The 23,766-nt window shown below is 49.5% G+C and overlaps 4 protein-coding genes across 6 annotated transcripts; 2 read left to right on the top strand and 2 right to left on the bottom strand.

Moving 5' to 3' along the window:
- Positions 1-194: 194 nt before the first annotated feature.
- Positions 195-4,016, bottom strand: rnls (renalase, FAD-dependent amine oxidase). 2 transcript variants are annotated; one of them, XM_004565230.4, is made up of 7 exons: positions 3,790-4,016; positions 2,434-2,556; positions 2,206-2,348; positions 1,938-2,096; positions 779-952; positions 525-700; positions 195-443 (listed from the first exon to the last, which is right to left on the bottom strand). In XM_004565230.4, exons 1-7 carry the CDS (start codon positions 3,855-3,857, stop codon positions 288-290), a joined length of 999 nt encoding a protein of 332 aa, XP_004565287.1. In that variant the 5' UTR covers positions 3,858-4,016; the 3' UTR covers positions 195-287. The 2 variants fall into 2 exon arrangements, with proteins under 2 accessions (XP_004565287.1, XP_004565286.1); XM_004565229.2 differs by having other exon boundaries at positions 2,434-2,539; positions 3,790-4,011.
- Positions 2,553-10,627, top strand: lipf (lipase, gastric). The gene is made up of 12 exons (XM_004565228.3): positions 2,553-3,247; positions 4,325-4,524; positions 5,057-5,185; positions 7,218-7,329; positions 7,597-7,795; positions 7,876-7,985; positions 8,071-8,207; positions 8,321-8,467; positions 8,600-8,671; positions 9,513-9,581; positions 9,678-9,788; positions 9,916-10,627. Exons 2-12 carry the CDS (start codon positions 4,432-4,434, stop codon positions 10,036-10,038), a joined length of 1,302 nt encoding a protein of 433 aa, XP_004565285.2. The 5' UTR covers positions 2,553-3,247; positions 4,325-4,431; the 3' UTR covers positions 10,039-10,627.
- Positions 10,628-10,745: 118 nt separating this feature from the next.
- ankrd22 (ankyrin repeat domain 22) lies at positions 10,746-12,759 on the bottom strand. Its single transcript, XM_004565227.3, has 6 exons — positions 12,710-12,759; positions 11,956-12,147; positions 11,750-11,857; positions 11,586-11,663; positions 11,406-11,504; positions 10,746-11,331 (listed from the first exon to the last, which is right to left on the bottom strand). The coding sequence occupies exons 1-6, from the start codon at positions 12,728-12,730 to the stop codon at positions 11,254-11,256; spliced, it is 576 nt and encodes a 191-aa protein (XP_004565284.1). The 5' UTR covers positions 12,731-12,759; the 3' UTR covers positions 10,746-11,253.
- Positions 12,760-13,650: 891 nt separating this feature from the next.
- stambpl1 (STAM binding protein-like 1) lies at positions 13,651-23,109 on the top strand. 2 transcript variants are annotated; one of them, XM_014408306.4, is made up of 12 exons: positions 13,651-13,809; positions 15,178-15,347; positions 16,206-16,423; positions 16,501-16,579; positions 18,311-18,406; positions 18,638-18,856; positions 19,322-19,472; positions 19,596-19,720; positions 19,806-19,943; positions 21,388-21,500; positions 21,594-21,688; positions 21,790-23,109. In XM_014408306.4, the coding sequence occupies exons 2-12, from the start codon at positions 15,318-15,320 to the stop codon at positions 21,825-21,827; spliced, it is 1,302 nt and encodes a 433-aa protein (XP_014263792.1). In that variant the 5' UTR covers positions 13,651-13,809; positions 15,178-15,317; the 3' UTR covers positions 21,828-23,109. The 2 variants fall into 2 exon arrangements, with proteins under 2 accessions (XP_014263792.1, XP_014263791.1); XM_014408305.4 differs by having other exon boundaries at positions 13,655-13,809; positions 21,589-21,688.
- Positions 23,110-23,766: the final 657 nt, after the last annotated feature.

Here is a 23,766-nt window from a genome sequence, read left to right as displayed (position 1 = left end):
ATCAACAGCGTTTCCATGAGCGTATCTCAGTGCTGCTTTTAAACACCTGCCACTGATAAACTGGTCCAATCCCAGTTACAGGACAGGGGTAACTGGGAGTTCTCCAAGGCTCCATCCGGGGGCACCTGTTATTTCCCAGTGGAGGTCAGTGATTAACGAGTGTAATGTAAGAAAAAAGAATTTGAAGCTGAAAATGGTTTTAACAAACTTTTTACTAACGTTAGTGAACGCAGCACAAGCTCACACATCTGCAGTTCATTGATCGACAAAAGAAACATTGTGATTGATCAGGCAAATTTGGCCTTCAGCACTCTGAGCATGCTCAGTGCGGACTCCACGCAGCCATCAAAGTTGGAGTGGGTGAAGGCGTCGCCGCCGCAGACAAGCAGCGGCTCGTCCAGGATGGTCATGTGACCCGGACAGTCAGGCACTGAGGTCTGGACCTGCAAGAGAGAGGGGGAGGGGCCATGAGTCAATCGCCGCATTGGGGGAGGAGTTCAGGTTACAACAAACAGATGACTCACCTGTGAGTACCGCCACTTCTGACACTTGATGCTGATTGGTTGAGGCAGGCCAGGAAGCAGCCTGTGCAGCTCCCGCAAGATGACTGGCTGGACATCCTCCTTGTCTCGCTCCAGGTGTTCCAGGCCAAACGGGACGCCGGTATGTACGACGAGGGAGGGGCCGCGGCCCGGAGCGTCTGAGCAGGTGGACAAAAGCAGTGAGCGAGATACAGGTGAGAGGAACATACAGGGGAGCAGACAGACGACGGACACACCTGCGCCGCGCTTCTTGGAGTCCACAGCGACGTAGCGGATGCAGCTGCTGTTCGTGACGTACTTCGCGCCCCAGGGAACTTTCACGACGGCGTCGGGGGAGAAGAAGAGTGCGAGGGCGAAGCGGGACGAGTAGACAACGCCCTCCAGCTGCTGCCTCTGCTGGACAGACAGCACTGACAGACAAGGAGACATGGGCCAATCAGCAGGAAGCCCCACCCCCGAATCACCACAGAAGAACTCACCTGTGTGTGTGTGTGTGTGTGTGTGCGCGCGTGTGTGTGTGCGTGTGTGTGTGTGCGTGTGTGTGTGTGTGTGTGTGTGTGTGCGTCACTCCAGACAAACATGAAAAGTCTGCTGCTGTTTCATTCTTGGCTTAGAGCTCAGAGACAGAAACAGGCGGCTGCCTCTCTCTCACACACACACACACACACACACACACACACACACACACACACACACACACACACACACACACAGGTTATTATTAGATGTATGTGTGTGTGTCAGCGCAGAGGAAATGGGCGCTGTCTGCTCTCAGCCAATCAGAGAAGCTGAAGGTGACATCACCATCTAGAAAGCCACATGTGGAGCTGCTGCTGTTCTGCAGCAAGTGCGCGCACACACATGCTTGTATTTCTGTCTTTGTGAGGACAGTAGTCACTACCAAGGACCACACACACACACACCCACACACAGCGGTGTAGTGTTGTGAAGAATCTATCAGCCAATCAGAGCTCTGGAAAATTACTTAACATCAGAGTGTGCTGATCGTGTGTGTGTGTGTGTGTAAACTGTGGGAGCAGGAAGCAGTCAGCACCTCTTCAAAATAAGAGTCCAGTGTTTGCGCTGCTCTGAGGTCAGCGGCTGGACTGGAAGGATCGTCCCGTCTGCCCAGGTCGACCTTTGTGATCAGAACCTCAGAGTTATTGATCACAGCGATGAACATGGGTCGTGTCTAACAGCTGGATCTTCTCCCTGCAGCTGTTGCTGCCCCCGTGTGGCGGAATGGTGTTACTGACTGAGACGCCACACCTCAGATCTCACATTCGTGTCAGTGTCGATGAAGTCTGAGACCCGTGTTTCACAAGACGTCATTTTTTTACCTCATAAAACATACACCGAGTGTGTGTGTTTCCTTGTGTGTTCTGGCCGTCTTACATTGTCCCAGGTCTCCCTGCAGCTGCAGGATCTGAGGGACCGGCATCGTCAGGACGACGGCGTCAAACGTCTCACTGGCTCCTGCCTTCCTCTCGACCTCCCACGATGCACCACGGCGATACAGGCCGGTCACGTGATGCTCAAGGAACAAATCGGCTCCTGACACACAGACGAAGACTCAATAAAGTTTAATTCCAACTGAATCAGAGTCAGCCTGTGCGTTTCAGGTGAATCTGATTGGACAGTTGACCAACAGGTGGACGTTTACCTGACTGTGACAGGAAGTGCTTGACGATGCTGCTCGTGCCCAGTGGCGTCACGTAGTTCTCGGTGCCCTCGTGGTCCTTCAGACCTTCGATGGGACAGTCGAGGGGCTGCAGGAGGCCCACAGAGAGGAGCTCCGAGTAAAACCTGCACACGCACACGCACGGTCAGCCTGCCTGAAGCCCCAGCTACAGAGGCGTACTGGCCCTTTAAGGCAACAGGTGTGCGTTACCTGTGGTGGGTGCGAGCGTAGGCGGGCGTGGCTGAGATGTACTGCGCTCCCAGATCAGCCGATTGAGACGAGGCGTCGGGAGCGTGGCTGGTGGACATCCTGCCGCCTGCACACAGACTCCCACTGTTCCACACATTTTACTCTCTCAAACCAACCAACCACTTTATTAACTGCTCGTTAACACAAATGACTAATCAGCCAATCACGTGGTAGCAGCTCAGTGCACGCAGACAAAGCTTTTATTGAACATAAAAAAGTGTAGGTGTAACTATCTGCTATATTAAAGATGAATATATAAAGAACAAAAATACGCAAAACAGAAGGAGAAAGAAAAGGAAATGAATTCATAGGCTGATCCATTCTGAACATTATCCCGTCACACCTGTGTTCTATAGTGGCTGCAGACAGCTTTACTCACCTGTGACTCTGGAGCTCTGAGAAAGTGTTTACGGTTTGTAAAGCAGTTGGAATTTAGTGTTTTTTAAAGTAAAGCGGGGTCATCAGCCAGTGTGTTTATTATTCAGGGATACCCCGTGACATGAATCCCGTCTGTAGGCGAATATGATGGCAGACAGTTCACGACTGAAGCTGAGCATCAGGAAACGTCTCCAAACCAAAGTCAGTCGCAGGTGGGTTTATGATGTTCAACACAATCAAATTACACAAAACCTGATTATGGGGGACAGCCCTCTTTTTAATCTGGCAGCTGGAATTTCATCATCTGTTCAAACTGAGCCTCAGGATGATGAAGATGATGTACAGGAAGAATCACAGGGGGTCTGACCTGGCACCAGTGTACCTAATGAAATGTCAGGTGAGTGTAAACAGATGCTGGTGGAAGCTCCTGTCTCTGTTACAGGTGAGGGTGTCTGTGGGAATGACAGCTACCTGCTCACCAGAACCTCTCGCCATAAGAACAGTTTCTTCCCCTCTGCTGTTGGACTCATGAACATAACCATATGACTGTTCCCACCACTAACACATGACCCTACGCTGTGTTCACATGTTTGCACTGATCACCACCTGCACTCATGTATATATTTATCTACTTAGCACTTTTAATTCTTATTTTTATGTCTATTTAAGCGTTATATGACGGTATGTTTGCACTAAGTACCGCAGCAATTTCCTAATGTTGTAAACCTGCTCAACATTTGGCAATAAAACCTTTCTGATTCTGCTATATACACTGACGTCATTCGCCCTCAGCAGGTGATCACAGCCGAGCCGAGTTACAGAGGAGGCTCCTCTGGTACACAAACGCGTCACTAGTGTTCTGCGGCGTGTCCGTGTTCCCATCACGGCACCGGAAACGGAAACTGTGCAGTTTTATGAACGGACTTCTGTCTGTCTCACCTGCGCCCCTCGCTTTGTCCCACACCACAATCCGAACCGTGCTCTGCAGCTCTCTCCTCAGCAGACATGCGCACAAGCTGCCCGTCAGGCCCGCACCCACGATCAGAACCCGGGACATGTTAGCGCGGGAACCGAGCCAGGCTAAACCTGCAGAGACCGGGTCCGAACGAGTTACGAAACCGACACACAGAAGGACGAACAAAAACTTTCCCGGGGTCAAACGGAAACAACTGCTGCACATCCGGATAGAATTTCAAAATAATCACAGAAAACGTTTAAAGCGTTTCTGCATCTACGTGACATAAAATACGACAAACGGTGTATTAAAGGTTCACATGAAATAAAATCCTTACAGTCCATAACACTGTTCATGGTTTAATTAAAATAATACATGTAATACATAGTTACCACATATTAAAACTCTTTAACGCTGAAGAAAAATGTATTTTAATATGACTGAAAACAACATTATCATTATTGTGATTTAAAATGTAGAGTAAAATATAAATGAATTAATATATGGAATTTTAAACAGCCCAGCTTCAAACAACACAGGTTACTATTTCCGGTCTGATCGTCGGAGCCCAAACGGTTAACACCTGAGTCCTGTTTCTGGCCAGCAAATCACAGAGAGCCTCTCTCATGACGTCACGGGGGCAGATAAAAGGGAAAAGCAGAAGAAGGCGCAGTCCGCTGATGATCGGACGCCTCAGAGAGAGATCGGCGCGAGGACAGGTGAGTGTAACCGCTTCTTAGCGTCGTTACCTGATTATTAGAACAACCGTCAGGACCGAGAGGTTTATGGGGACCAGAAAGTGAGTTCCGGTGTTTAAACTGCTGTAAATGCCAAACTGATCGCTAACATTACGTCATGATTTTGGCTGCAGCTGCTCCATTCTGCACCTGCGTAACGACCTAGTAGAAAAGCGCTGTATAAGAAGCAGTCGTATGACGTCATTCTGAGCCAGCGGTCCAGTCAGAAAATGCCGTTTATGCAGGCAGCAGCTCAGACTCTCTGATCACATGCTTCTGTGATTATTGATTATCACAGATCAGCACACAGTCATCAGACTGAATCTGACCACGTGATCCTCACAGCAGAGTCTTCTTCTTCTTCCTTTTCAAATCAAACAGGACTCAGTTTTATTTGAACCAAAGAAGAAGGAAAAATTCTTTCTTTTCAGTGACCCACGAACGCACCATCCTGACACTGTGTGTGTGTGTGTGTGTGTGTGTGTGTGTGTGTGTGTGTGTGTGTGTGTGTCAGACCATGCTGTGTGTGTTGGTGTGTGTGTTGTTTCTCTCGGCTCTCGTCCACAGCGGGCCAGCCGTCAGCAGAGCGTGGCGCTCCGATGACCTGCAGCAGGAGCTGGACCCTGAAGTGGACATGAACATTGTGAGTTTCCATCACCTTTGGAACATTTGGTCGTGTCCAAATTCATGGGCTGCATCCTCCTGAGGCCGCGTCTGTAGGCTGATTACGTCACAGCGACGCGCTGTGTAAATCGGTTTGGCTGAGAATAAAGTCACAGTTTTGACACAGCTGAATAAACATCAAACAGAAAACTATTTAAACAGAAGGTGAGACGGTCGAAGATTTACGCCAGTGTCCTGTTATATTTTAGATAGCAAGGAGCAGACGGCCGAGTTTATTAAACTCCACCGAGACAGCGGTGACGCTAAGCAGAAGGCTAGACCGTCCTATTTCACAGCTGCTCACTTCCGGCCTACCCGACCTTCTGAGGACCCGGCCCACGTAGACCGCGAAGGCCGGGTCCTCAGGAGGATGCCGCCTATAAATTTGGACATGTCTTTTGAGTGAACCTCTGACACAGGAAGCTCTAAACCTGCAGTTCCTCCAGCGTGCACCGAGGCTCCAGTAGTCAGTCTCATAGACTCCCATGTTAAAACTTTACTTCCTGTCTGTGACGTCCGTGCTGGGCGGAAGCATTTCAGTCGCCATGCTGCGATGTGTTCGGGTTCTCTGCTCCTGCTCGCTGCTGTTTGTCTCAGAAACTTCATTGAAACAGTGTAATTGTTAGAGCAGCGTGCACTCTGACCTCACTCTGACCTCGTCGTTACAAACCATGTTTAATATGAACGCCAACAACAGGAACGGGAGCTTCATGGCAGGAAGTGAGGAAAGGGTCTGCGGGTGTTTCCAGGATGTCACTGTCATCTCTCTGTCCTTTCACAATAAGAGCCCTGACTCTTCGCACAGTGGCCTCAGTTGATGGACTCTGAACGATGAGCTCAGACTGTTTGTTCACTGCAGTCGCTGAACTCTGACCGTCTGACTCATCAGGCTGTAGGAAGACATCAGCTGTAACTGTTGACCCGTGACCCTAGGTTACCATAGCGATATGGATATGAAAATCTCCTCGTGATGTCCTGACAGAAATGAGTCGGTGTGAGCGCCGTCTCAGATTCATGTCAGAGTCAGTTTGTAATGCTGACTTTGATAAACGCTCGCAGCATTTCTGTGTAGCTTGGACACTCGGGACCTGGCGTCATCACGTTGTCATACAGGTGAGCTGTTTGTACTGAAGCCTGCCTTCACCTGAGCTGTCAGACACACCTGTAACTCTGGAAAGAATCAGAGAGATGCAGCTGATGGAGCTGAGAGCAGCGTGGAGGACCTGACGAAGACTCCCTGACCTTTGATTGGTTAAAGGTGAATGAGCTGGTCTCTGTGCTGCAACAGAAACACGCCTTCATCAGGTAACCTGTAACTTTGCACCTGCAAACCGCCACGCTGGTCTGCAGTAAGTGGAACGTAACCAACCAATCACTGATAATCACTGCGACTGTGCATTGATTGGTCAGTCACATGACTGCAGCTCTTGCATTTTAGACAAAGTAAACTTTGCAGGTCACGGGCATTGAGATTGCACAGGGTCTTTTATTTTGAAATTTCACAGGGCTCTCAGCTGTTTCTGACTTTAATTTCACATTCAGCGGATACACTGCAGTGTCATCACATCGTTTAAAAGAAGCAGCGTCCTGCGGTGCACTTGTGTTAACGGTCAAATAACCTGAGAAACGAGGCGAGCGCCAGTGATCTGAGAGACAGGCGACGGCTGGTATCCAAGGAGACGGCTGATATCCAGTGAACATCTCGGCTCACGTTACTAAGCCCCGCCTCCCCACACAGGGAGGAGAAGTTTTTCAGAGACCGCACTTGGACCCAGGTCCCAGTTGCGGGTCTTTGATTCCCACATCATGGTCTTGCAGGCACAGCGTCAGGTCATGTGATATGTCGTGTTTATTTCGATTTTTCTTGTCTCTGCTCTGTAGTTTTACACACTGACCTCACTGTTTGAAACGTCCACATTAACGTGTGTGTGTGTGTGTGTGCGTGTGTGTGTGTGCGTGTGTGTGTGTGCGTGTGTGTGTGTGCGTGTGTGTGTGTGTGTGTGTGTGTTCAGACAGAGATCATCCGGAGGTGGGGTTACCCAGCAGAGGAGCACCAGGTGCTGACGGAGGACGGGTACATCCTGGGCGTGAACAGGATCCCGCGGGGACTGAAACCCTCCAAAGGTCAGGCGGAGGCTCTTCCTTCTCTGTGAGCACATTTGGTTACGGTGCAAACAGGAAGTTTTGCCATGTCATCGAGCTTCACTTCCTTTTTACAGCAGTCCTGATGAACTTTGTCCTGAAGTGATTCACGTGATCTTTCGCCTACATTCACTTGACCTTCCTCTTCTCCCTTTAACGTCATGCTGGGTCTGAATCCAGATGTGGCTCTGTAGAAACCTGGCGTCTGTTCCTGGCAGGTTTGATTTGACGGTTTGTGGTGTCCTGCAGGTGTGAGGCCGGCGGTCTTCCTCCAGCACGGTCTCCTGGCTGCAGGCAGTAACTGGATCACCAACCCACCGACCTCCAGCCTGGGCTACGTGCTGGCGGACGCGGGCTACGACGTGTGGATAGGAAACAGCCGCGGAAACACGTGGTCCAGGAAACACCGCACGCTGAGCCCGTACGAGGACGAGTTCTGGAGGTTCAGGTACCCGCCCCGCTGTCCTTTCACCTGCGCAGGTGTCAGCGAGCATTAACATGACAGAGCTCTGGTGTTTGTCTGTGCAGCCACGATGAGCTGGCTCTGAAGGATCTTCCAGCTGTGGTCGACCACATCCTGAAGGTGACTGGCCAGGAGCAGATCTTCTACATTGGACACTCTCAGGGAACCACCATAGGTGCTTTTACTTTGAACTGCGGAGGTCCTGATTTCTGTCCCCAACAGGCTTCCGTACATGGAATTAATCTTCTCTTCGTTTCCAGCATTCATGGCGTTCTCCACGCTGCCAAAGCTCGCCAGCAAGATCAGGCTGTTCTTCGGATTGGCTCCTGTGGCCACTGTCGCCTTCACGGGCAGCCCCATGGCCAAACTGTCCTTCCTGCCCGACGCCGTCATCTGGGTACGAACCAGTCACGTGACCACCAGCTAGTCGTGTTCTCGTCGTTTGTCTGATCGCCGTCACATTTACAGAGTCAATAAGCTTTGTCTTGTTGTTTCTTGTTGGCCCCACAGGACCTGTTTGGGAGGCGGGACTTCCTGCCCCAGAGCGCGATGATTAAATGGTTGGCCGAACACGTGTGTGCGAAGCATCTTCTCAGCGAACTGTGCGGGAACATCTTCTTCGTCCTCTGCGGCTTCGATGAGAAAAACCTCAACATGGTTCGTGTCTCGCTGGGAAGCAGGTGGTGACCGAACGGGCACACCTGGACGTTAATCAGAAACATCTGAAGTTTTCTGAAGATAATTAGAGTCAGAGCTGTTTGTGATGAAGGCCACATGGCTGTGTTTCAGACTCGGACTCCGGTCTACACCACTCACTGCCCGGCTGGGACCTCAGTCCAGAACATGATCCACTGGTCCCAGGTAACACACACACTCATACCTGCCTGTGAGTACATGTGGGGACCTTGATGTTGCTCTGCAAATACAGCCCACAGTGTGTGTCCACAGTGTGTGTCCACAGTGTGTGTCCACAGTGTGTGTCCACAGTGTGTGTCCACATGCCACCTCTTGGTTTGTGTTTAATGTTTTTGGTTCAGTAAACGAGAGCTCATTTGAATATTTCATTTTGTTCTTTGAGAAATGCTCACACGGATTATTATTCATTGCTTTTAATATTGATTGGCTGAACCTGGGTCACATGACCCTGTTCTATATTTAGTACACTATTATTGGTACTTCTGCAGCACAGTGGTTAACACTGTTGCCGCACAGCAAGAACGTCCTGAGTTCAATTCCACCTTCAGGCCGGGGTCTTTCTGTGTGGAGTTTGCGTGTTCTCCCCGTGTTTGCGTGTTCTCCCCGTGTTTGCGTGTTCTCCCCGTGTTTGCGTGTTCTCCCCGTGTTTGCGTGTTCTCCCCGTGTTTGCGTGTTCTCCCCGTGTTTGCGTGTTCTCCCCGTGTACTCTTGGCTTCCTCCCACAGTCCAAAGACACGCAGTTAGTGGGGATAGGTTAACTGATGAATCCAAATTGCCCATAGGAGTGAATGTGAGAGCGATTGTGTGTTGGCCCTGCGACAGACTGGCGACCTGTCCAGGGTGGACCCCGCCTCTCGCCCTATGACAGCTGGGATAGGCTCCAGCGACCCTGAAAAGGATAAGTGGAAGCGAATGGATGGATTATTGGTACTAATTTTTGTAGCTTTCATTCTGCTCTGGTGTGCCTGTACATGGGGCAGGTGTTAATAAAGTTTCCTGTATTCAGGCCGTCCACACAGGAAGACTGGTGGCGTTTGACTTCGGAGCAGCAGGAAACATGAAACACTACAACCAGGTGAGTCCACAGCACAGCAGGGACTCCTACAGACTCTGAAATATCACCTGGTCCCTCGCTTACGGTCTCCGTGTCCTCCTTGTGTCCCCTCTGCAGTCCACTCCCCCCGAGTACCGTGTCCAGGACATGAAGGTTCCCACCGCTCTGTTTTCAGGGGGACAGGATACGCTGGCGGACCCAAAAGATGTGGCAGTCCTCCTCACTCAGGTGAGCATTACCTACGAGATTTATTCACATTAGGCGATGATGGAGTACGGTGGGGGCGTGTCCTCGAATCTGATCATTAATGAAACAGGTGGAGGGGCCAGCCCGGATAACAGCTGTGTGTCTGCAGGTCCCTAACCTGGTGTACCATCAGCACATTGAGCACTGGGAACATCTGGATTTCATCTGGGGGCTGGATGCTCCGGAGCAGATGTTTCCTGCTGTGCTGAAGCTGCTGCAGGAGTACCGATAGAGGGCGAGAGCAGCGGACGCCGCCCGCTGCAGCGTGGTTTATGGTTTTATGGAGACTGAGTTTTGACACTTCTTCCTGCAGCAGGATGTTTCTGTCCCGCCCTCCCTGCCTGGACCTGTCATATCACCTGCAGCTTTAAAGGCGATCGAAGCACGCTGCTGCATGTTTAAATGAACAGTCACTCTGAAGCGTTTTCATGGACCGCGTTCTCCTGCAGTTTGACTCACTTCTGCCGGGAACCAATGAGAGAGCAGCGTTGTCACGCTTCAGGTAACTATTTGTGTCACAATCTAACATTCAGCGTGTGAACAGGTCGCACGGCGAGCCCCGGGGTGCTCTGCTCAGAAGCAGCACGTCGGGTTGAATGTGTAGGACCAGAGCTGTGTGTTGGTCAGTGCAGCTTCTTTTTGCTACTTCCTGTTTTTAGCATGGAGACACTCGTCCTGAGGACAAACTGTGAAAATGTGGATGTGAGAATAAGAAGTGAATCTGCAGTTTCAGTCACCTGTGTGCGTTTTTTTAACTTGCTGTGTAACCATTTTTACTCATTATGATGGTGTTTCCTAAATAAAACCATTTTACAACCACAGCTTGTTTTCATTCCTCCTTTTTTGTCTGACAGCTCTTAATTTGAAAGTTTTAGTAGTCGTGACCTTTACCATGGAAATCTGAAAGGTAAAGTAAAACAAACAGCTGGAGAGTTTCAATGTAGTTTACAAGTTTATTCAGAAATAAAAATGTTACTTTGAAATGTTTCATCACCCGCTTCATTTCATGTTGACACTTTAATTATTATTATACCTGTTCGTGTAACAGTCCCAAAGCACACCTCTGCTGACAGTATAAGAACTACAGATAAACGGCGAGCTCTCAAATACTGTTGCCTAGCTTAGCACAAAGATTAAAAAATGAGGCAAAGCTATTAGCAAAATGTAACGTAAAGATGGGGCGAGAATTTCTAAAGTTTGTTTTTTCTTTTTAGTTGATAAATTGCAACATTCAGTTAATTTTATGTCTTACAAAACAAGAAAAATGACTGTTAGCCTAGCTCGGTACAAAACCTGGAAGTGGAAACTAGCTTGTAGCCCGACAGGTGAGTGGTTAGCAAAGAAAACGCTGCATGCTAGGAGGTCTCTCTGAGATGCTAGCATCGTCAGCATAGAAGGCGGAGGAATCGGGTGTTGGCGCCCCCTGCTGTCCGCATGAATGAAAACTTCATTCCGTCTTCCTCAGCATGTTGATGATCTTTTGGAACTTGAGTCTGGTGGCAATGTCCAGCGGGGTTTCTCCGTTCTGTAAAAGCAGACACACGTGTTATCGGGTCACGGAAAGCGTCTTGTCACGGCGTGCTGCGCGTCTGTACGCACGTTATTCTTGATGTTGGGTTTGGCGTTTCGTTGCAGCAGCAGAGGAACCAGGCGATGACTTTTTCTCTCACAGACGTAATGAAGAGCCGTGTTCCCCTTCTGCACACAAAACACCTTTTTACTGTCAGGAAGTGGCCTGAGATTTTCAAATTAAACCGCGTTAAGCTCCTGTTCACGCACGTAGTCGACAGCGTCGACGCTGACGTCAGTGCTCAGCACGGCCTCCATCAGAGCCACGTTCTTCCTCTGTTTCTGCAGCTGCAACACAGAAACACCGGTGAGCAGATCAGACTGTGGTTTACCTGTATGATGTCACACTGAGAGAGACTGCTGATTGGCCGTACCATGATGAAGTATCCGAGCAGCAGGATGGGCATCAGGATGGTGATCATCAGATAATCCAGCAGTGAGAACGTCCTCTTGGAGGCGTAGTGGAGACACGTCCTCTGTTTCTGATGTGTGACACACACACACACACACACACACACACACACACAGATCAGTAACACAGCTCGCTAACCAACATGATGACATCATCAGGGAAAGGCACCTTATTGGTCAGCTGGCTGTTGGCCTTGTTGTCCAGCAGGTATGTGACCGCATTCAGGTGACCGTGGCGGCAGGCAGCAATGAGGGGTGTGTCCCCGGTGTGCACCTCCTGAACATTCAGGTGGGCGGGGTCATTTTTCAGGAGGAAGTACAACTTACGGACGTCGCCCTCGTACGCTGCCTGGCAGGCCGGCTGAGGAGGAATTACATGAGTTAAGCTCCTTATCAGCTGATCAGGAACAGCCCGGTCCGTCCAGTTTTCCGCTCCTATCTCACTCACTCAAGCTCCTCCCCTTTTAAGACCGCTTTCTTCTGATTGGCTGATTCTCAACATGTAAAAAATTAGATCCCACCAGTTTCTCATTATTATTATTGTTATTATTATTTCAATAAAACGATTGTGTAACATTTGCTATCTTGATTTCTTCTCATTTTCCTGTTTTTGGTAGTTTTCTGAATATTTGCAGTCATTTTCTCGCAGTGTGTTGCAGTACTTGTGTTGCTGTGATATCCTTGCAGTACTGCAGTCATTTTCGTGTCTGTCTTCATATTTGTTGTCGGAGTGACGCCAGGTCATTAAACTTCTACCTGTCTGTTTGTTTCAAGTGAAGCTTTACCTGAAACTCAAGTGTGTGTGCACGAGAAATCAGCCCGAACCGGAAGAGCGCGCATGAGCCTTTCGGAGTAAAGAGTTAAAACCAGGATTAAACGTGTTTGTTTAGCAGAGAAAAGAGGGAAACAAAGCGCGCTCTTACCTCCGAGTAAACCATCCCCATGACGGCACGAACACACCTGAGCACGTCATGGTCCGACACGTCAGCAATAACACATCCGGATCCATTTTCAGAATAAGAGTCTCTTGCTGTTTCACTTCATTCAGTTTATTACTAAACACACCAGAAAACGTAGCTGAGTCTGGACGGCTTCCCGTTTCCACGTGACACTCGGAGGGCGCGCACGTGATCTCATGTGGTCTTTTCTTCCCAACAGAAGAACTTTTGCTTCATTGTCAGACCCGGTGCTTTTATTTTGTAGGCTGCAAAGAGAACTTTGTGTACTTTACCTGCTGATGTTGAGACATCAGAAAGAGCCCGAGGCACAAAGGAGGAGGAGCAGGAGGAGGAGCCGGAAGAACAGACAGGCAGGTAAACTCAGAGCATCACCAGGCGGTTTGAATGTTTTCATATGAAATCAAACTTGAAAACATCAGCAGTGATTATCAGAGTCCAGAAGAGGGCGATAAACATCCGCACACACCTGATCACAGGTGCTCTCGGACCCTCGCTCTGCACCGCTCCACTTCCGGTGAGACCCGCTGTGATAAAGGCAACATGTCGAGCTTTAAAGCAGCTCTGCTCAGAAACATTTGAAACGGTGTCCTTTATTCTGAAAGAGTCTCACCTGCTGTGCTGAAGGTGTTTCGGATGGTTTCTGTTGCTGAGGCCCCGGATGTTCTGTGATGGATGTCTGTCACAACCAATCTGTTCGCGTCATTATTATTGATGACATCATTTGATTATGTTTGCCGGGTCTCTGTCTGAGTGAGACCTCCCGCTGTTCTCCTGCTCTCTGTGGGGGCTTTCTGCGCATGTGCACAGAGGTCACACCCGCCGCGGTGACACCGTAAAGTGCGAGTGAGTCATCTCGATCTCAGAGACGATCTCTGCGGCTACCATCTCCGCGGGTAGTTGGTGTGGAGCGGCGGCATCCTCCGGAGCTTTCATCCGTTTCTCACATCTGTCCCGCAGCTGGACCGGTCCGCACCGCCCTGGATCCGGTTCATCCTCCGCCGCCGGGCTCCATGTGTGATCGCGGGATGCAGCCGGACTGCGGGCTGAACGCCGACACCGAGCCGGTAAATCAATCATTTTCTTTATCGAGCTGATCAGGACCTGTAGACGTCATCATCAGGTGAAAGCAGCTGTTTCCAGATGTTTTCATGCTAAAGTTAAAACAGGGCTGTCTATTGGTTCCCCAGCAGCTCATTTTTAAACCAATCACTAATCAGTGAACCTGCTGATCAGCCTTTGGTTTATCGATAAATCTTGTAATGACATGTTGAAGCCTTCAAACTTTAGTTTGAAAGTCTGTGACGTAGCAGATAAAGACTGTCAACTTTTATTTTGAAAATAGAGACTCAATGAACCCAAAACAAAGAAATAAAAGTTTAATTTTTAATTTCAGTCACTGAGCTTTTTTAAAACAAGCTTTTATTTTGAAAAATAAATCAATTAATTGATCTGCTAATTGAGGTGTGTCCAGCTGTGACATCACAGCAGCCTGAAAGCAAACCTGTGTTTAGGTTTACATCTAGATTTAAGGCGCTCACAGACATGTCCACCTTAAATCACATGTTTCAGGGGACTCCATGCAGGTGTTCACCTTTAAACACCTGCATGGCATCATCATCATCGTCGTTGCTGTCAGGTTACCTCAGGTCGTCTGCAGGTGTCGATGTGTCGCCGCTGGCTCGTCAGCACCTGAACGATCTGAATGAGGCCGAGCTGGTTCAACTCGTCACACCTGCGTTACAAGCACTGAGTTCTGATTGGCTGACGGAAACGACGCCGACAGGTCTGATGTGTATCAGCTGATGTGAGCGGAGTCAGGAGCAGTTCAGTTTGATCCTCAGACACAGAGACGAGTTTAACTGGCCCAGGTGGAGGTGAGTCCCTCGTAACCTGCGACAGGCTCTCTATACCTGCCCATGAGGATCCCCTGGATCAGGGCCTCCTCTCCTCCAGGTGTTCACCTGCTGCAGGTGAGCCTCCAGAACTGATCCAGGACTGCCGTCAGACCAATATGGAGGACTTTGAGCTTCTGCTGAGCGTAATGGTAGGATGGACAGTTGGTGGGGCTGGAGTCTCACCTGTGAATGGTTATAAATGAAAATTGGGGCGAGTTTGTTCTTTCGAAGCACTTCCAGCCAGGTGCAACTGTTGCCACGGTGACAGTGGCGTGATCAGAGCTGTTTGTTTGGACACAGAAGCTTGTGAGGAGTGGGAGCTCGCCTTGTCTTCATCGGTTTAAGAGCGGCTGAGTCACCTCATGGTTAGTCGCTGGTTGCCACGGTAACTGTGGACCAAGCTGAAGGACAGGCAGGCATGATGATGATGATGATGGTGATGAGGGGCTGATGGGAAATAAAACAGCTTTAAAGGAACATTCCCCCCATATGTGGCGTTTCAAAGCTGCTCATCTTGTTTTTCTGTCTCCCCCGCAGTGAAGCATCATGGGAGGTGGCAGATGGACGAGCCGGCCGTGGGCCGACCAGTGACACGCACACGCTGAGACACACACACACACACACACACACACACACACACACACACACACACACACACACACACACACACACACACAATGGAACAAGGCTTCAGCTTAAACACATTGGTAAGTACTGAGTGTGTGTGTGTGTGTGTGTTTTACTGATGCTGTGGGGACCCACACGTGTTCTTGTTACTCACAATGTGGGGACAGAAAAACACGCATCATAACAGCTTTACAACACAACAGTGACACGACTGCCAGCACGTGCTGAGGTCTACAACGACTGCATCATTTTACCTGGATGCTGAAAATCACGTCTCTTACTTTATTTTTGTCATTTAATTATTTAACTAAAAATGAAATAAAATGAAACGAGTGTGATTAAAAAAGTGAAAGAAAAAAAAGAGTTGTAATAAAATAAAATTACATATAAAATCAGAATCAGATTAGAATAAAATTAGAAGTAAAAGACAAAATGCTTCCTGATCAGTAAGAACAAAGTTTTATATAAAACATCAGATCAAAGGTGAGACAGAGTGGGGTTGTTTCTGTGTCGGCTCGGTGCACAGAGGTCTTCTTATTCTCGGCGCTCCGACTGGCGCCGTCATCTTAATGAGCTGAGCAACAAACGCTGCATTCAGGCTCCCAGCGGGGACGGGAAATCTCAGTTTCCTGCCTGAAAAACACATCAGCTCAGCTGTGACGCCATTCAGAGTTTTTAATGTCGGCTCCTTAAATGAGTTTCGTGTCCTTAAGCTCGTCACCTGCTATTAAACAGAACACACTTTTAAAATCTTTCACTGAGATATTTTATTTTACTTAGTGGTCGAGCCGTAGAGAAAGCCTCCTCAAACCCGGGTCTCTGAAGGGTCGTTCTGAGCATCGATGACCGTTCCAAACTGAAATCATTAGTGCTCATGTTGATGTTTTTAGAGGCTGCTGCCATCTTTGCTCTTCTCTGACAAACACTTTCTTCCACAGAAGAAGCTGGCAGCAGAGCCCGACTACACAGACGTGTCGCTGACGGCGGCGGAACGCGTCCGAGCGCTGGGGAAGATGGGATGCTGCGTGGAGATCAACGAGGACATCGCGCCCAGACGCTACTTCCGCTCGGGCGTGGAGATGGAGCGCATGGCGGCGGTTTACCTGGAGGAGGGCAGCCTGGAGAACGCCTACGTCCTCTACACCAAGTTTATCACGTGAGGCTCAGTGGCGTTGGGGGCAGGGCTGCTTGGTGTTTCGCACAGCATGTGATGTGACGGCCGCTGTCTTTCAGTCTATTTGTAGAGAAGCTGCCCGCTCACAGAGACTACCAGCAGTGCACTGCCATCCCCGAGAAACACTTCATCATGAAGGTAACAATCGTTATGAACTTCCTGTTTTATTTTGAAGACGCTCACCTGCCTGCTCTTGAGCCACTTCTACTTCCTGTCTTTGTTTGTTTCCCCACCAGCTGCAGACAATCACCCAATCAGCCTGTGTGTTATCACTCCCAGCTTCCTGTTGCTCAGGTTGTTGCTCGCTGTGCTGCAGCTTTCCCCTCACCTCCTCCTGTAAGTGTTTTAGGTCGCTCCAGCTAGCAGCTGTTAGCTTCCTTTGGCCTCTGATGGCTCCAGGTAGCTCCAGCTACATCCAGCTAGCTCCTGCTGCCATGCTGGTTTAAAATCTGGCTCGATGGTTGTAACTCATCATTTGAGATGTGGTGGTTTGTCCTCAGATGTCGGTAGATATTCTCCAGGCTGCTTGTCGTTAGCAGTTTGTGGACAACACAGTGGCAGTTAGCTTCTGTTAGCGCTATGATGCTCGTCTTTCTCAGAGCAGCCTTCAGTCTGTCGCTCTTGTCTGAGTTGTTTTCCACGCTAGCAAATCTCCAGATCTGTGGGCCTGTTTCTTGTTGGTACTTAACAACCTTTGGTGCATCGATTCTGCCCATGAAGAGGCTTCAGCTGAGGCTTCAGGCCAGACTAACCATGCACTGTTTATTTTTTTAATCTTGGGATGTGGTGGAGTTTTAAAAAGTCAGGCTCAGAGTTGAACCAGGATTAAACGCTGTGCACTGCTGACACAGATCTGGCTCATACATCGAGTCTGTGGTTTGTTAGCAGGATGATGGAGATGTCACTCCACATGTTTAACACATGAACAAGTTTCCAGATCTCCTGCTCGATTTGTGCTCGGGGATGTTTCGACTGAGATCCTGTTGGCTGAAGCTGGTGGGCGGGGTGTTAGTGTTCAGGTGAGAGTGTCTGGTGGGTTGGAGCTGAGACAGATACTTGTTCGTTAATCAGCTGGCTTAAAAGTGCCGTGTTAGTCGCTGCGAGCAGGCTCGCCGCCGTCGTGTAGAAACATCTGTCCTGATGCTGAGCTCACGCTTTCACGGCTGCGTCAGAAAAGTCACGACCGTTTTTATCATGGTAGAAACACGAAAGTTTTCATCCCTGGAAGATTCTAGAAAACTGATCGTGCAGCAGAAACATCAGGAAACATCTGGAACTCGTGCAGTTGCCACAGCTGGAGCTTAAAGAGCAGAAACATAACAGCTGGATTTCACTGAACTTTAAAAGTTGAATTTCTGGGTATCGGTCTGTGAGATGGCGGGCGAGGGCGACCATTTCCGCCCGTCTCGTCGTATTTGTTCCTTCCTGTTTTTGTTTTGAGCGCGTGTGTCAGCGTTTCCTTGGTTTATTCTTAAATGTGATGTTTCTAAGTAGGCGACACAATGGTGGCTGACGTAGTTAAACTCGTTCATCGGTGTAAAGTTGGCTCGGCTGGTGGAAGACGTTTTTATAAGTGGTCGCTGGACGTCGCTGGAAACGTGTCCAGTCCTTAAACCAGACTTCAAATCTTTGTCTTGTTGTTGTGGCTGTGAAGGACTGCCTCCATCTGGCCCCTCCCCCTCATCACGCCAGCCCTACATCATGAATCCTCCTGAGTCCAGGTGGACCCAGAGTGACCTCTGTAAAGTCACACTCGTACATTTATGCTGTTTTTGGTGCTCCAGCTGCGGTTCCTCAGGTGTTCCTGCTGCAGAACCACACCTGGTTCTGGTCCTGGTGTCTTTGCTGTGACCTGTTCTGTCTATGCAGAAACTTCAGGAGGTGGCGTTTCCCCGTAAAGACGAGCTGAAGAAGCGCCTGGAGGAGAAATACAGCAGGGAACACAGCGAATACCTCAGAGCCCAGGTGAGTGAGTTTTCACAGTATTGATAATTGATCAGAGGAGCGCTCGGTATGGGAACGATCCAGGGGAACGGCCTCTGCGCGGTGAGTCCATCCCACCTGTCTTTCAGGTGAAGGTTAGGGTGTGACACGCCTGTCAGAGGTGACCTCCTACAGTGATGTTCAGACTAGTAGTCGTTTATTTTAGGTGAACTCGCCGCAGCCACCTGTACGAGCTCATCTTTGTTTCCTCAGAGCCAGGCGGCGGTCGTGGTGCACGGGTGTGGCCAGCAGCTGCAGCAGCTGTCCCTATTGGACGAGGACAGGAGAAGGTTCCTGCTGCTGGAGGAGGAGAGGCAGCGCGTCGCCGCTCTGCGACGCATGCAGATTGAATCGGAACAGTTTCGCTACTTCGAGGACCAGCTGAGACGCCAGGAGCTGGCCAATAAGAGAGGAGTGGAGGCGGAGCAAAAGGTAGCGTATTCTTCATAGTACAGGCTTAAGGAATTTCTCACTGGCTTAATCTTCTCGATGCGGAAGCTGCGTCGATGTTTTGTTTCATACTGCAGTGCCTTTGGCAGCAGGACAACCTTCATGTACGGACCTGCCTCGTCCACAGGGAGCAACACTAGCTAACGTTAGCCAGCATTAGCTTACAAAGAGAGTCCAGTAAATGACCGGCTCAACACAAACTAACACTCGTGTCTCATTTTGACGTTAGAACTAGCTAAAGCTAACCAGCTAGCTGGTGTTAGCAGGGAAGCTAAGGTCGACCAGCTTTACACTCAGGATTAAACTCTAACCTGACTCTGAGCTAACGTTAGCCTGCCTACTAACAGATTAGCTTGTGAAGTACTGGTGTACTGTAATACTGGCTCAGACTACCGAGTACTGTGAGTACTGTGTAGTTTGACTGTGTCTTTCATGTTTGTGTTGCAGGTTCAGACCAAAGTGCCTGAGGTGACAGACGGCTCCCGTCTGTCCCAGCAGCCAATCAAAAACAGCATACGATCCCTGGGGGCAGACCCTAACAGAAACAGACTGCCTGCCCCTGTGAGCCAACCCGCCGCCACGCTGGCTGGAGTACAGAGTCAGTACACAGTCACTCCGTTTACCTGCGTTTACTGCGTACCTGTCGTATGCGGTGCAAAAGGTTCAATCAGACCTCCACACAGACGTTACGCCCTCTTAAACCAGGTGTGTTTGTGTACAGGTGAGAGGGTGGAGGGCCTGAGGCGAGTCCTGATTCCCAAAGGGCTGACTCAGAGTTTCCTCTCGCTGGCCCGGTCAAACACGGCCAGAGGAATCGAGACCTGCGGCGTCCTCTGCGGACAGCTGGTGAGCGAAACGCACGTCCTGTCCCGCCCTCACCCATTTTCAGTCATATACCACCAGCCAAGCCCCGCCTCTCTCTCATTCTCAGACGCACAACGAGTTCACGCTGACTCACGTCGTAGTCCCCAAACAGACCGCCGGCCCGGATTTCTGCGACATGGAGAACGTGGAGGAGCTGTTCAGCTTCCAGGATGAGCATCACCTGCTGACGCTGGGCTGGATCCACGTAAGCATGCAAGCTGGGGGGAGGGGCTTGGAGGAGGTCCTGGAGCTCCATGATTGGCTCTTGTAGAGATGCAGTTAACCTTCTTCGTAGCAACAGCAGTTTGTGAGAACAGAAACAGTGCGACACTAAAATAAACTGTAAGGTTACCCGTCTGGTTAATGTCCTCACAAATGCCTCACTCGGGGCCTCTTTTGGTGAGTGGTTTGGTATCAAGTCCCCACAAGTGCTGTAAGCGAGCACACGTTCCTGAGAAAACCAGCGTTTCTCCTTCATTTACATGATCATATATCACCATGGAAACGGTGCCTGCGGTTGAGCAACAGATGAGCAGAGCGAGGGAGAGGTCTCACTCTGCACTCTCTCACCCTCCACGCGTCACTTCAGTCTAGGGCTGCCACGATTTGTCGACTATCAAAATTGAACGACGACTGATTTAATAGTCGACGCGTCGTTTGAAGCTTTGTAAGATCCCAAAAGACGCAGGAATAAGTAGCAGGATTTAAGAGTGTAATAACGGACTGAAACAGAAGATGGCAGCACTGCATGTACAAGGATGTCAGCTGCCGTTAAACCCCGAAGAAGAAGAAGCTGTGTCCCAGAATTCATAGCGCAGCCCAGCGCAGTTTCCAACAATGGCGGCAGCTAGTTAGTTTTAATGTTACTCTTATTATTCTTTCTGGGTCACAAAATAAACGTTTAACATATTTTCAGGCGAGAATGTAGCTGTGTAAACCTCAAATATCTGCTCAGTTTATCAAGACACCACATATTTTCAAAAGCGCTCCGACGTTTTCGGAGACGTCTGTTACCCACTAGCTCGATAGCTAGCCGGGGGCTAGGCTCACTAGCGCCGTGAGAACACCGGACTCCCGGCAAATCGTTTTCAAACCCACCGCCGTCTTTCGCTCCTCAGGTTAAATATATATGAGTCACTTAGATAACTTAAAATGTTGTTGTTTGGCTTTTTTAGTATTTTATTTGTTCCTGAGTAAATCGGTTTGGCTGAGATTAAAGTTATAGTTTTTACACAGCTGAATAAACGTCAAGCAGACAGCTGATCATCAGAAGTGTGAGATGCTCCAGAATCTACTCCGGTGTCCTGTTATATTTTAGATAGCAAGGAGTTTATTAAACTTTACCGAAACAATCTGCAAATTTCATTAAAATTATAATATAATAAATAATTTAATAAACTATCATCTTGTCTTTATTTTTAGTTAGCACCTTACACACTTAAAGCTGTAAGCTAATGATAGTTATATAAGAGCAGATGCTGCTGGTGCAATAAGCTGTACGTTTTACGTCCAGTGGATGATGATCTGATTAGTCGACTAATCGCAAAAATAATCGGTGACTAGTCGACTATCAAAATAATCGTTTGTGGCAGCCCTACTTCAGTCAGGGTTGTAGTTCAGTGTGTGTGACCTCTGACCTCTGTGTTCAGACTCATCCCACTCAGACGGCCTTCCTGTCCAGCGTCGACCTCCACACTCACTGCTCATATCAACTGATGCTGCCGGAAGCCGTCGCCATCGTCTGCGCGCCAAAACACAACGAGTAAGTCTGTCACTGGAGCACGCATGTATGCCGATTTCCCACGAGGCCTTTCAGCCCGCTAATGTCGCTCCGCCTGTCTCCCCCCCAGCACAGGTGTGTTCAGGCTGACCAACCTGGGGATGTCCGAAGTTTCTGCCTGCAAGCTGAAAGGTTTCCATCCTCACTCAAAGGAGCCGCCGCTCTTCACGGTGAGACCCTCGCCGAGGTCGACCTCATCGTCAGGATACTGCGTCCTGTGTTCAGCCCCGACTCTGAATCACCTGTAACCCGTCCTCTTTTGTCCCCTCAGGTGTGCAGACACGTCGTGTTCAGGGACTTGCGGCTTAACCTGCTGGACTTAAGGGTTTAGACAGGAAGCACTGGCAGGCTTTTATTCTGAAGAGGAAACTGTGAACGCACCGCCGGTGTTTGCTGACACGTTGTGATGTCAAATTTACAGGAAACTTTTAACACTTTTAATTTTTGGTGTTTTTGTTGTTGTTTGTTTTGTTTTTTTGCTGCTGAGCCACTGCAGATGGGGGGGGTGATCTCAGGCCAGTGAGCTGCTCTGATTGGGCAGTTAATAAAAAGCTTACTGAGACCTAACCTCAGCTGATGCTGCCGTCACAGCAGCGCTGTGAAAATGGCGTCTGCAGAGACCCAGATTGTGCCAAGTTCCAGCGTGGGCCAAGCTCCCGTCGAGGCGACTGCCAGCGAGCCGTTTGAGACGCAGTTTGATGTTTTTAAATGAAAGATGGACTGGGAGCAGACATGAGCGAGTGCCTCGCCTGGAAAACGTGAACGTTGAAGCGTTGGCGCTCTCAAGGACGAAGTCTCTCCACGCTTCACTCAGACTAAAAATGACCTTTAACCGCCACAGCTTAGTTTCAGTGCTGAAATCCTGCTGCCATCTCTGACCCTGAATGCCTTGCGCGTCCACCTCTGAGCTTAAAGACAGGAAATCCTGATGTGGATTTCAGAATAAAACCTGAAGCTGCGCTGTCACCTGTGCAGTGTTTGCCCCGAGTCCTGCCTGTCAGGCCGCACCCGTCCTGCTGGGCCGCTGATCGCAGCGCTAAGGCGCCCCCGGTAGTCACCTGATATCCACCAAGCTTGGCTGTGACCTTACTTCCTGTTAGGCAGCTTCCCTGACACTCTGATTGGCTGTGGCGGTTCAGTCTTGTGAGGTTTGGTCAGAGGTGAAAGTCATTCTTTGAGCTCTTCGCTGCTGCAGATGTGAAACTGTGAGGAGACTCTTAACACTCTGTCATTTTAGGCGAGACCGTTCACGCCATAAGCTACTCTGACCTTTGACCTCGAGTGGGGTGCCATGTAAGGGGTGGCAGACAGCAGGGGGCGCTGCAGGCTCACCGGTGTGTGTCGTGTAACGCTGGCTGGCGTGGCGCTCACAGCGGGCCCTTTTAAACTTCTTGCAGATGAAATTATTTTCTGATGTTTCTCTCGTGGTGCGTTCAAAGCGCCCTGCAGCTGGAGGACTTCTCAGTGTGTGCGCCAGCAGATGTTTTCTTGTTGAGCTGTTGTGTGACTGTTTTTTGCTGATGACGTTTTGACAAACTGTGACCTGACTGCTGTTTTTAACTTTTTGGTAATAAAACACTCTGCTGCTCTAGCACCTGTATGTGTCTGTTTTTTGATTAAAAGTGTCTGAAACTGATCGCTCCACCCACCCACTCTGATCGCTCCACCCACCCACTCTGATCGCTCCACCCACTCAAACCCAGACTGCTCAGATCTTTAACTTCTCACACAAACTTGCTTTGAGAGGAAAAAGAAAGACGCAGTACCATCTTCAGGCTGACGCTTCACTTTGTTTGGAGGATTTCTGCACTCTAACTGCGGCTCTGTGGGACAGAAACTAAACGGTGGCGATGGTTGGAGCCCTCCTGCTACGAAGTATTCGAGCATTTGGTGTGTGACTGAGGGGTGTGATGGCAGCAACCTGACACTAATACTCAAAGACACGAGCCCGTTTGTGAGCAGCGTCGGTTGCACTTGTTTAAAAACACTGTTCTTAGCGCTGCAGCAGCGAGTACAGACGCTCTCGTACAAACTCATCTCCCTCTGCAGGACCTGTGGAAGTCCTGCAGAGGGAGATGAGTTTGTACGAGAGCGTCTGTGTTAGGATCATCATCATTTGGTGATTCTGTTCTCAGACATGGTTAATGGACTGATTCTTATATAGCGCTTTTCTACTCTCCCGGAGTACTCAAAGCGCTCTATACAACATGCCTCATTCACACCCACTCATATACACGAGTGCAACCTA

The sequence above is a fragment of the Maylandia zebra genome, linkage group LG8 (genome assembly GCF_041146795.1).
Source record: "Maylandia zebra isolate NMK-2024a linkage group LG8, Mzebra_GT3a, whole genome shotgun sequence".
NCBI classification, from domain to species: Eukaryota; Metazoa; Chordata; class Actinopteri; order Cichliformes; family Cichlidae; genus Maylandia; species Maylandia zebra.
This window is presented reverse-complemented; position numbering and strand designations above follow the sequence as displayed.